This window comes from Odontesthes bonariensis, chromosome 9, assembly GCF_027942865.1.
Source record: "Odontesthes bonariensis isolate fOdoBon6 chromosome 9, fOdoBon6.hap1, whole genome shotgun sequence".
NCBI classification, from domain to species: Eukaryota; Metazoa; Chordata; class Actinopteri; order Atheriniformes; family Atherinopsidae; genus Odontesthes; species Odontesthes bonariensis.
The window spans coordinates 10,802,320-10,815,888 of record NC_134514.1 but is presented as its reverse complement, the minus strand read 5'-3'; the positions used below and the strand labels follow the sequence as shown (position 1 = coordinate 10,815,888).

General features: G+C 39.4%; 1 protein-coding gene across 1 annotated transcript in view; it reads left to right on the top strand.

The window, feature by feature from the left end:
- The first annotated feature begins 5,163 nt into the window (after positions 1-5,163).
- The window catches only part of stard13b (StAR related lipid transfer domain containing 13b), a 59,434-nt gene continuing 51,028 nt past the window's right edge, over positions 5,164-13,569 (top strand). The window contains exons 1-3 of the mRNA XM_075473090.1: positions 5,164-5,409; positions 6,846-7,872; positions 12,622-12,765. Of these exons, the coding sequence (XP_075329205.1) occupies positions 6,961-7,872; positions 12,622-12,765 (1,056 nt within the window). The 5' untranslated portion in view covers positions 5,164-5,409; positions 6,846-6,960. The remainder of the gene's footprint in view (positions 5,410-6,845; positions 7,873-12,621; positions 12,766-13,569) is intronic.

The window sequence follows — 13,569 nt, the reverse complement described above, 5'->3', positions numbered from 1 at the left end:
ACCTGACAGGCATGTTATTTGGACGGTGAGAGGAAGCCTGAGTACACGAGGGAGAACTCGTGCATGCTCAGGGAGAACATGCAAACTCCACACTGAAAGGCTATTGCTTTTAAGCTAATTCATCCTTGTTTCCTAATGACTTAGCTCAAATTAGGAGGGAAGGAACTTTAAAACAAATCTGGAGTCAAGGATATTTTGATTTTATCAGCTGAGATCAAATCACAGTGTTATTATACACGTAATATCAGCACAATGTCAATATTTATTTTTTTGATTTCACAATTATTGGAATACATTATATTGTATATGCTCACTGGCATCAGGCATTTTTCCCAAGTCACTGAAGACAGCTGCCATTAAGCCACTCCTAAAGAAGAGAACTCTAGATGCCTCTATGATGAACAACTACAGACCTGTCTCTAATCTCTCTTTTATATCCAAGATTATTGAGAAAGTTGTATTTAACCAGCTCAACGACTTTCTGAATGAAAGTGGAAGTCTTGATAAGTTTCAATCAGGCTTCAGACGTCATCACAGCACTGAAACAGCTCTGGTCAAAGTGTTAAACGACATTAGGTTGAATACTGATTCTGGTAATGTTTCAGTCCTGGTCCTGTTGGACCTCAGCGCTGCGTTTGATACTGTAGATCACAGAATCCTGTTGCACAGGCTGGAAAACTGGGTTGGACTTTCTGGAGCGGTCCTTAACTGGTTCAGGTCCTACTTAGAAGGCCGGAGTTATTTTGTTACTATTGGCAGCTATGAATCTGAGCGAGTGGCCATGACTTGTGGAGTCCCCCAGGGGTCAATTCTTGGACCTCTTCTGTTTAACTTGTATATGCTCCCTTTGGGTCAGATATTGCAGAATTTTAACATCAATTATCACAGTTATGCAGACGATACACAACTTTATGTGTCTCTGTTACCGGACGACTGCAGCCCAGCTGACGTTCTGTGTCAGTGTCTGGAGGAAGTAAACACCTGGATGAGAGAGAATTTTCTACAATTAAATGAAGACAAAACTGAGATCATTCTGTTTGGTAGCAAAGAGAAGAGGGTCAGCGTTGGTAAATATCTTGAGACTCGGGACCTTATAATCACTGACCAAGTTCGTAACCTCGGAGTGTTGATAGACAGATCTGACTTTCAGCAGCCACATCAAAGCTGTCACCAAGGCAGCTTTTTACCACCTCAGAAATATCAACAGAATTAAAGGTTTCCTCTCCCAAAAAGACCAGGAGAAACTCATCCATGCATTCATCTCCAGTAGACTCGATTACTGTAATGCTCTTTTAACTGGACTTCCCAAAAAGAGCATTAAACATCTGCAGCTCATCCAGAACGCTGCTGCTAGAGTTTTAACCAGGACTAAGAGATCTGAACACATCACACCAGTTTTAAAATCTTTACACTGGCTTCCAGTCAGTCACAGAATAGATTTTAAAAGCCTGCTGATGGTTTACAAATCCCAGAATGGTTTAGGCCCAAAATACATCTGTGATATGTTCAGAGAATATAAACCCAGCAGAGCTCTTAGATCCAAGGACTCAGGTCAGCTGGTCCAGTCCAGAGTCCAGACTAAACATGGAGAAGCAGCATTTAGCTGTTATGCTGCAAATAAGTGGAACAAACTGCCAGTGGAGATTAAACTTTCACCAAATGTAGACATTTTTAAATCCAGGTTAAAAACATTTCTTTTCTCATGTGTCTATGCATGAAATATCTTTTAACTTATCTAGACTGTTGCCTGATTTTAAATGAATTTAAATGATTTTATTTGTTTCTCTTTATATTATTTTATGTATTTTTAATGCTTCTTGCACTCCCTGCTGCAATGCTTTTATTTTATGTAAAGCACTTTGAACTGTTTGTACATGAAATGTGCTATACAAATAAATTTGATTTGATTTGATTTGATTATTGTGACCCCCCTATAAATACTTGCATCGATTGGATAGTACAGATTTTTATTTTTATTATGACTGATTAAAAATTCCAGCATTGATATTTAGTTTTTCAGATTATTTGGTTCTAAAAATGTGAAGGATTATGTGTTTACTGATGAGGAAAGAAATTTACTGATGAGTCTGAAACACAAAGAGATGGTGGTCTTGAAGACTTTCTGTTTACTTTGTATTCATGCAGTGATATCAAACCTTGGAATAATGAAAATATTAATCAGGACAATATAATGATTAGTGTATATTTTAATCTTACTGCAGATCCAACACAACATCTTAGGTTGACTTTGTGAAAGGTGGCATATGCTATTACCTGCTGTTTGGAAATGGATATGTTAACCTAAGGTTTTTCTATAATTATCCAATTTTTTTTTCCACTCATGCCGAGCAAATTGTTTATTGTACAGCTGATCATTTTTATTAGGAAGCAGCTCTTAAATTCATCAAGGAAATTTCTCAGTTAAACGTAAGGCATGTTAATCACCAACTAGTTTAGTGTCAGAGTGATTAGAGAGAAAATATGTTACTAAGTTAATATATTAACATTTCAAACTGTAAGGCCATTCGTTACAGTTCTACATTAACCCCCTGGTCATACGAAAATAAACTTCAAGCCCTGAAAGGAGCAATTTTTTACAATGCGCTGTGAAAAGTGGGCTCATAACGTATGTTGTTTATGCACACACAATAGCTGTGTGATGGTTTGAGCAGCTATTCAGATAAAGTCAACGTGACGCTACAGAAAGAAGTGATAATTCAAAACATCTGTCCATGATCTGTGGTATGCTGAGAATCTGAAGGGGAGTCAAAAAGCAGCAGGGATATTGAGTCAGACTGTGGCATTGCTGGAATGTTTTCTAATGATGTTTGCTTTTTGTATTGTTGCCACAGCTCTGTACAGTTTGTATTGCTTAACAGCACTGAATGAAACAGCATTGACAGCGATATAAATGCGGCACAATGTGAAGGTTATCAGTTTAGAATAAGAATATAAAATGTTATAAACTTACACATTGTACAAGAAGTTCATCTTTGTCAGTCTTTCCTGTCTTAACAAACTCACACTTGTTCTTTGAAATAACATTCGGCATTGCTGGCAGGCAAACCTGCCACGTTTCAGCAACACAGCTGGTCCCATTCTCTTCCCCTCACTTTAATCTCGCTGTGCCATGTGAAAACCACAGGTACTACAAAACATCTTCTTCATATTGACAGCCATGTTGATACCACTGATAAGGACAACAGAGAGCAAAGAGACATCAAATTAAATGACTGCACAGAATGTGTTTGTACTAATAAATCATAGGTTGTACACTAAGATGCATATAAAGTAACTGTTCTTGAACAAAGAGTTAACACACAGTTAATGCATTTAATGCACTAAAAGTTGTGTCAACTTCACAGTCAGATTTTGGTATCTGTTTTTCATATGCACATTTGCAGAAAACTTTATCTCAGGAGATAAACACATATTTTTACAGATACTATATGAACTTGTTCAGGACATAACTTTATGAATATGTTGTTCTTTTATAGATTATGTTTGCTAAGGTGGTGAGGGACCAAACCTTTCATCTAACACCTGCAGCAGGTACCCATTTCTTGTAAAATGTTCTGAAAAGATTGTAATGAATACATACTCTCAAGGCCCTCTCGCAAATAAGTTTTTGATTTGTGGTATCATTAGGTCACCTTTTAAAGTTAATCAAATATCGCTGTGTATAACTAACCTGAAGAAAATGAAGACATCTTTGTCATCCATCTTTGTTATACTTTGGTTCAACTGAAGTCAAAAAGGTGGTTTCTTAATCAGCATGAAGGGAATTCTTGCTGTTGCTTATTCTGACTTCTATAAAGGGAAAGTTAATGTTTTTCTTGCTGTGTTTTCTGAATTAGTTCGTGAGAACATCCAGCTGCGTGCAAACCGAGTTGTTGTCACTCCCACTGACCTTGGACTGTTCACCTCCACAGCTCTGATAGACTCCTCTCTGCTCCCCTTGTTTTTTTCCCCTCTGTGTCTTCTCCACTATTGTACTCTCATTAAAACACACAGAATAAACAAGTCCACTGCACATTCTCTGTCAAATGCTTTATCGTTGCACTTCTCTGGATCAACATGTGCACAACCAAGACAAAAAGCTTGTATTTTAAGAAGGAACTAAACCTTTTGTGTGCCTCCTGCAACTTCTCTATCAGAGCATTCAGACAATACGGAAAGTGTTAGCTGATATATCCAACAAAGGCATCACGAATGTTTCTCAGTCTGCACAAGAAAATCTTTAAATATTGATTCTTCATACATATACCTTATCTAACTAGTCAAACAGTGGATTTATCGGTTTTGTATCATGCTTGAGAATTTACCATGTGTATTGTACCTTTTTCTCTTATGATTTGTTCTGTGTTCTAGCGTGTCCAATTGTTGATTTTTTTTTTGTTTTTTGTTTTTTTGTTTTTTTTATATATACCTGAGCTTCACCACCTCATTCCTGCTGAGGAGACTGGCTGAATGTCTCACTAGGAAGTACCAAGTTATTTTGGAACACAATAATTTAACTTCAGAAAGCCAATGAACAAGTAAAGATCAGAGATGCCTTTTAAAGTTGATGTTAGATTCCAGTTTTTGGCTCGCTCTTGTGTCCCTGATTCTCCCCTGAACCTAACTGTGTTGACCTAACATTATGATGTATAACATGACATGAAACTTGGCCTAACCAGTTGTGTGTGCCAACTCTCTTCACTCACTTTCACTCATAGTCCCTGTATTTGTGTTTGGCTCTACATAGATTTATAGAAAAGTATCTTAATCTCCAAACTGGCTGCATGTTCATGTTTCAAATTGAAACTTAAGGCAATATGCTTTTGATTTCAGTTCAACATCAGATCTCCTCACATAGATAAAATCTTACATGTTTATTAAATCACGGTGCTTCACAGTTTTCCCCTTTAACTTAAAAGCATTCCTCAGTCCGGTGTTTTGAAGCGACGGGTCACTGCTGCGGTTCATCTTGCTCCCGCATAGTTCAGCTGGTGAACACAGCCATTCCCCACAGCCTATTTGTGAGGCCTGGACACTCATTTCACCTTGTTCTTTTACCGTGCCAACCACTGCTGCTCCCTTCACTCCATATGCCCGCCCCCGTCTTTTTTCTCCTCCCTTTTCCATCTCTCAACAAGTACACATTCTCCCTGCTCTTACGCATATCGTGAATGGTTCAGTCACTGCTCGCTGATCAGTCCTGCAGCCCCCCAGGGAAACATAGAGGGGGTGATGGCAAGCTAGCCAGCATAGGCCTATGGGAAAGTAAGTGTGGCTTCTCAAGGGTCCGTCTAACTCTGTCTCTGTCTCTGTCTCTGTTCTTATAGGAGCCATCCTCTCTGCCACTGTTTTGCCATGATCTCAGTGACACTGTTTGGGAAACACAGACAACTGTTTTCCACTTATCAGGTAAGTCTTTTCTTTTCCATTTTTCCCTGACACCAGTTCAGTGATGCCTTCGGAAGGATAAAAACCAATGCTAACTCAATGTCTCTATGCTTTTTTGTGGGTTATACAGTATATGCTGTCTCTACATGAGGAGACTTGTTCAGGATCTTTCTGTTGAAATTCTCTGGATGCTGAAAGACTGGATGCTTTTTTTTTCACTTTTCTAAATGAGTTGTGGTCTTGCCTTGGCAGTCAACACACCCAATTCATTTTCACTCTGTGACTTCTTTTTTTCCATTGAAATCCGCCCTGCATTCATCTGACAATAATTAGACCTTCTTTGCACAGTGTTTTTTTTTAAGCGAGGGGTTTCTTGGAGGGAGCTCTCTTGCCTATACACTTCACAATCACCAGGTTAAAGTGGAGATGCAGGCAGCAGTTTGTTTACTTTTTTATGTGTATTATGTGCAATAAATGCATATATACTGTATATAGATTGATTGAAAGCATAAGCAGAGATATTTTATGCTTTATCTGCTTTTGTTCTAAAGTGAAAGAGCGTGTTTGTGTGTTAGAGAGTGTCAAGTTTATCAAGGCCGTGGTAAAGACAATGCCAAGTGCAGCTTTCTCACAGGAATGGCCGAGTCCAATGTGTTCAGAAATGACACAAACTAACTTTCTGTTGTCATTTAGTTTTTGTCGAGTAAACAGTGACATAACTGAATATATTGGAGGAAACATCTATGGGATTCTGTCACAGCAGTTATGCGTTTTTCTGTTTAAACATGAGGAGAGGAACATGCTGATTGGAGACAGCAGGTTTCCCTTAGGTTATGTTTGTTCGGGAAGTTTCCAGGTGCTGTTGGACTTTTATCACATCTGAAAACGTCCTGTTATCACATCTGAAAATGTCCTCTTAGAAATGTTTCTGTGGTTGAATGAGATGATAAACCTGCGAAGATGCGTGATAACGCAAGTGCTTGTTTTTCCATGTGTACTGTAAATGGCTCAAAGCTGTCCAATTTGTGCTTTTAAAAAGGTTTAATGAAGGGGTGAGCAAAATGTTAACCACCGTCACCCAGGGACATCTTCTGCTCTGATGAATGGTGTAAAGCATTGTAAATCACCAACTGTGGAAGAGCAGTCAGATTCCTCTGTGCGGTGATGTCACCACAATCGTGTGCGCAACAGATCCAGACATGAACAGCCCAGCCTGAGCCAGATGTTGAGTTTAGCTTCTCTGTATACTCCTGACTGGATGGCATGTAATCAGAGCTGCTCAGAGCTGGATTTAGACACTTGATATTGTACGAGAGAAGAGAGAGACCTGCAGAAAAACTCAAAGAAATGCATATAATTTTTTTGAACCTGTGCTGTTGTCAAATCGAAATGATATTGTCTCTGTGCATTCAGATATATTAAAAGCCTTTCATATATTTTATTTCTGTTGATTTCAGGTTTTCTGGTTTGTAATTTGCATCCTGGATAAACAAGATGGCCATCCGATATATTAAGCTCAAGTACCTTTGGATATATGTTTTGAATTACGAGAAATTATAGAATGAAATAACAATGGAGACTCCATCTTTGAAAAGTTTCGAGGAACATCAGTCATGGACATATGCAGGATTGCTCAAATTGTCTCTGTCAACACAAGAGGCATCTTTAAAAAGTGCTACAAACTCTACTAATGGCTCACCAGACCACAGAGATGATGATTGCATCTCTCAAGCCCAAAGTTCGATATTAGAGCCAGGTGAAGCTATAGCCAACTCTAAAAGTGTTTGTGTTGATTTTACCACAGTGAAATTCGTGAAGACTGAATTCTTTAAAGAGCCTGACCAGGTTCCTGAGGAAGCATCTCAGTGCACAGCTCAACTTCTTGAAGAAAAAATTGTATCCCTACCACCTACTTCAAATAAAGAGTGCGGTGGTAACTTACCACCACCTGCTCCTGGAGCAGAGGTCCAGTCAAACCAGGCTGCTCAGAATCAGCCTGGTCAGACTCTCAATTTAAGTTGTGAATTTGTAGAAACTGACTTCAAGGCCTTAGAACCAGTCTCAAATGGCTCCATTCTCAATCTGGACTCCAATCATACCTTCGGGACCCCTGCTGACTCAGGCCAGGGAGTCCTGGATCTTCCACACATTGTGAAGCAAGGCCGGAGCACCATTACTTTCTTAGACTTCACCAGTCTCTCCAGTGCAAACAGCCACGCTGTTGTCCATGACAGCTCTGATGGTGGAGAATCATCACAGGATGGGGAGAAAGAGGAGGACGATGCGCACCATGATGGTGATGATGACGACGACGACGTGTTCTCAGAGCTGCCTCGCAATAGAGATCTTCTTGTGAGACACAGGCAAAGAAGCACAGGCAGAGGCAAACAGAAGAAAGAATGTTGTGTGGGGGCACAAGCCGAAATCGATCACACACCAAGCAGCTGCGGTTATGAGGCGGAGGGTGAAGCAAGCAGTAAGGAGGTATGTATTTTTTTAATAACATATTGCTGGCCCTGATTGTAAAACTGTTCACCAAGAATACAGTAAAGAAAAAGAAAAACTAACAACAGCAACAAAAAAAAATCAAGACGTATTCTTTCATTCATTTGTAAAAGGTGTTTCTGCAGCAGTTACAGTGTAATACATACGGCAAAGGAATTATTGATAGCAATGTTTACAAACCTTTTTTAAAAAATACTCTAATTTGACATGTTCCAGTTATTTTATTGGTATCTTATAATTTGCAAGTTTTAATCCAAATAAAGCTAGAAACCTCTGAGTGCAGAGAGTGAATGTCCTACGTTTGGGATGGCGTTCCACTTGAGTTAAAGAAATGATTGTATTTAAAAAATAAATTGTTTTGACGCATAGATTAGAAAAGCGAGACAGAATGTACTGAAAGTTGCATCACACGGTTTGATTTTAAGTGACAACATTTAACTTTAGTATTTTCTATGGTCTGTTTGAGAAGTCCCAACGGAACAGTGTTGCTATCATTACAAGGATAGATAACACATATAAGCATGTAGGAGTACACTGACTTCCCATTTGTACTGGGGAAACACAGATCCAGTAGGAATGCAAACAGCTTCTGCTTTATTTCCACTCCCTCAGCTTGCAGTGGGCTTTTGACAGAGACCAGCAGATTGCATTAGTGCTCAACTTAACCATCCATTGCTAAACTTTCTCCCTCTTTTCTTACCTTTTCTTCGGCATGTCCTTTTCACACACGCTCTACCCTGACTATCCCTCATTCTTGCTTTTTATTGCCCTTTTAAAGCTCACAAGAACATCCATTAGGATGTCGTAATCCGTGACATATGAGAACTTCTAAATCTGGAAGAGACGTACCCTACTGCAAATAACTGCCATGCATTTCAAAACAGTCAGAGTTAATACGATGGTGAACATTAACATCTTGTTCTGGTGGTAAGATGTTGAGGTAATATTGTCTTTATGTGCACAATGACACTCTGCTCTGAATGGGTTGTTTTGGAGGGGAGTGAAAGAATGCAGTTAATTCAGGGAGTCTATTGTAAATATTATCAAAGGAGAACAGTAAATGCCACTCATGCCGTCACACCACAAACTCTGTTATCGTACGGTGGAGTCTGATATGAGCAATCGCTGTAAGCTAAATAAAGAAAAACTTGTGTTATTTTCTTGGTGGAAAAAAAAGTTTTAGATACAAATAAATCCTGAGAACAATTTAAAGAACGTAGAACAACATGATAATGAATTAATATTATCCTTTAATCCATGGATAAACTTCAACTTGCCCAAAAATGTGTCCACAGTTTTAAAGGTATACTAAATAGAAGAATATCTGATCACAGAATGCCTCAGTTTAAGATCAAGCTTAGTTTTTAAATGCAGAAACATACAGAACGTGGTGCAATTGTTAACATTAACCATATGAGGGCACCAGCTACATAAAGTTTGTACTCATCTCATGTCTCCCCCTTTCAGTTGAGCTAATTCACGTCTGAAAGCCCTTCTAGAACACATCTCTTCACTTGTCTTCCTTCCTGTAAAGAAATTTCTGTCACATGGTGTATTGCATCGCAGGATATTAAGATTGTAATTTATTCCTCCAAGGTGCCAGGTAGCCGTTGCCCTTTCGCATGACCGGCTGCCACATTTGGATACCTCCATGGTGATCTCTGGCACTCTCTGTGGGTGGCGTAGACTAGGCACCGATCCCAGAGCTCACACACTTAACTCCTCATTTCCATGTCAAAGCCGCTATGTTGGGGTTCACAATGTGGCCAATTTGCGCTGATAAAGTCATAGTCAACTCAGTTTTTGCTGTCCCCGGAAGATAACATTAATTAATTTATCTCAAAGAGTGACTCATACCAGCTCAGTTGCCATGGCATGAGGGATCACACAATTGCTGGGTCCGGATCGAGGGGAGAGGAATGAAGAGATGGATCTAGGGTTGTGTCTCACTTGAGCGTCAAGTCTCCTCTGGAATTTGTCTCATTCTAAGTAGAAGTGTCCACATTCCCAAACAGCACCTTGAGGGGATGTCCCTGAAAAGAGACAGTGTGAGTGTGTTCCAGATTTGGCTTGCGCTTGAGCCTGAGTGGGGCATCTGTTTCTTGCATTCGTGTTTGTCTGACACCAGGGGTTAATTAGCAGTCCAACTCACAAGATCTTCAGCTTCCTCCTCTTATAAGTTTTCCTTCATTTGGCAAAGATTGTCAGCCTCCAACCCCCACCCCCAACAAATTTCTTGTTCAGTGTTCATATTTCAGCTTTTTGCTCTCAATCTGAAGAGTTCAAGTGAGCATACACACCTAATATATTACCTCTAAAGAGGAAAGTAAATATGTGTATTTGAAATTGTTTTGCATTCCAAAAAAAAGAAAAGGGGTTGTCTACACATGTCTCACTTCTGACAAGAGATGCAATTTATTCTTCTGTCTAGAATGGATGTTCACAATAAATACAATTTATTTTATTTGTGAAGTTCACCAAAAGGATTGAGCTGTACAAACATACTGATCCAGCGTCCAACATTTTACAATCCCTGGTCAGCACCAGGCTGGAAAGACAGACATAGCAGAGAGGGGAAGCTTTATTTTTTCCTCTTTGTGACCCAGGGTGATCCCTCAGGCCTCAGAGGTCAGCAGGGGCTTGGCCAGATTTAGGCCATTCCTCAGAGATTGAGTAGAAAGAGGTACTTTCTCCTGGTGTTGAGTCAGTCAGCTGACCCTGGGTGGTCAGCAGGCTGAGTGATGTCTGGTGTCTGGTCCGATAATTCCTCACAAGTTAAAGATTATGTAATATACAATTTTAGCATTAATCTGTAATGTGATTAAGATGTGCTGCTTAATGGAGCTTATGGGAAACTGTTGATGGTGACAACAGTAAGAAGAAATTACTGAAAAACCTATTTGCCAAAGAAAATCACACATTTGCAGAGGCAAATGTATTTAGTTGGGACTTTTCAGACTTAATGGTCTTTCACTGAACCCAACAGGCAAAGTCACAAAGATGGTCTGTTCTCATTTTGACTTTTCATTTAGATTGTTATGCTCCTGGGTTGAGGTGATTATTTTCTGAGTTGTCTATGAAACAGTCCCATTCTCTTGAAAATAATGTTCCAGGAATGAGGGAATTTCTTCAAGTTTGCTACAAAGATTCACTTAGATTCAAAGATGAAACTGTGTAAAACGTGTCTGTCTAGGGTCAATGCAACTAAAACCTCACAAATCAACATATGTTCTTTTGCCTGCGTATAATATTTATATACTAATTATGATAAAATTGCATAGATATAAAATACTATCAGGATAAAAATGATAACATGATGACATTTTAGATCCAAAAGATCAGCCTCACATGGGCATCAACATGTCCCACAATCAGTTCTTTAAACTTTACTCAAAGCCATAACAATAGACAATATATAAAACATGGAAGGGTCTCAAAGTGCAGCTTCTTTGTTCCGGCTACACCAGACCTCTGGCTCTTAAAGATTTCTATTGTAAAAACTTCAATTTCCATAATGACCATAAGTCATATTAATGTCATTAGCGTGATTCAGTCCATCTGTTCTGCGTGGTCACAGTTAGGTTCAAAATATCAACATTCATAGCAGATATTTTGAACTTTGTGATTGTTCATCACAACGAGAACAGAATATCTCTGTTTTCCTGAAAACAGCTGTAACAAAGGATCTTACTGGGAAATGCATGATGCTACTGCTGTGAATCTCCTATCTATCCGCCACAGAAAACCTACCATTTCATGGCCCTGGAATTTCTCAAATGGATCCTTGAAAAATTTCACACTATGGCACTGTAGAGTTAATACATTGCATTTGATTCTCTCCTGGACTTGACTGAAGACTCAAATACTGATATCTACACTCCTTGTCAGCCTGACATTTTGCTCAAATGACAGAACAACAATCATAATTTATACTTTGTTGAGTGAAGCATATCTACAGTAACTGATTTATGAGGCTGGACTTCCAGATCCTCAGACACAGCTCCTGTCTGGGTGAAGATGGGCTATATATACATACACCGTGTGTCTGGGGAGTAGTGAAAGTCAGTGCAGAGTATTCCATCATGCTTTGGGTGGCACACATGTCTGGAACCCTCCTTCTTTGCTCTTTCACCCTGAGACCCAGTTGAGGAGATCACATTTCCATGTGTGGCAGCAGCATCTGCAATTTACAGGATACTTTTTTGGGTTGTCTGTAACTCTGTCTTATTTTATGGTGGAGTATTAAATGCACAGACGCTCTCTCCTTACCTGGAAGCTTGTACGTGTTAAATGTAAAACATGAGGATATAATAATCTTCATTTCAATCACTTTAACTAACTGTTTCCAAATAGGATTGGAAATAAATTGTGTAATCGTTTAAATAGTACACCATCTTTAATCATTTTGACATAAACTTCAAATTGGAGCTCTTGTAGAAGTGTATGATATGACTTCAGGAAAGAGTATTTTTTTTTCTTTGGTTGTTGCTCTTCCACCCTGATATGAGAACAGAACTGTGTTAAAAACTTGAAAAAATAAACTAAGGCACAACTATGTAAGTCATAATGAATATGCTCAAAATATACTGGTTTTACAACAATCCATGACAACAGGAATAAATACAACACCAAAAGGTGTGTTACTGAGATGAGATCGGTGCAGTCTTTAATTCTGTGGGAGCATTAGCTTGCCTTCTCTTATCTGAGTGCTTCTCTGATTCCCCTCAGGAGTTTCCAGAGGTCAAGTCTCCCTGGTCAGAGTCAATGAGCCAGCTGATGAGGAAACTGGACCAGCTTAATCAAGACATAGAGGAGGCTCTGAGTGCAAGCTCATCCCCTTCCAACACACCCTGTACCACCCGTAAGAAACAGGTGAGAGTGTGTTCACACAGCCTGACACACAGTGTCTATAGGTGTTTGGCTCCATATTCTAACATCCACATATAATTAACAGTACATTCTCTGTATTTTAGTGCTCTGTATTTTGTGTTCTGTGCTGATTTAAACTTAATGGAAGGTTTTGGTGTACCTGTACCCGGGTTGATAGGGTGTCTGAGGTCTCAATGGGTTAAATCAGTATGCGGACCGCAGCACTTCTACCTTCAATGCTTTATGGTGTGTGCACTGTCACGGTTGATGGTGTGCACATTCCTGTGGAGCCTACGCTGCATACTTGGTCATGGTTTTTAAACTTCTTTAAATCAATTTAGTTTGCTCTGTGGAAAGAAAATCCCAATGGATTATTCAGACCTATAAGCAGCAGGTGTTCAGAATTTTATGTCCTGGTCCATTTCTGAAAGTGTTGCACATGAGATTCAGATTCAAAAAGCTCCGAAATAAAGCAGCAGGGGCTCATAAACCCAAACTATGAAGAGGTAAAGTAAGTTGATGTCTTGTGAGTCGTTTGGCTTGGGAGATATCAGGATATAGTCTGTTACACAATGAGGTTTGTCAGGTCATCTTCAGGTATCTCTGTGCCTCTTAGTCTGTTCTGTGATGTCGCTCTGCAGTTCTTAGACGTGATACTGAAGTCCTCAGACGGAAAAGTACAGAAGGAACAGACAGCTATTGTACTTTCAATGTTGCAACTGGGACTATGTTACTCTGTTACTATAAAGGGCCCTTCTCATTGCATGTTTCATGAAATATCCTTCCTCTCCTAGAGTTAGCATTTAG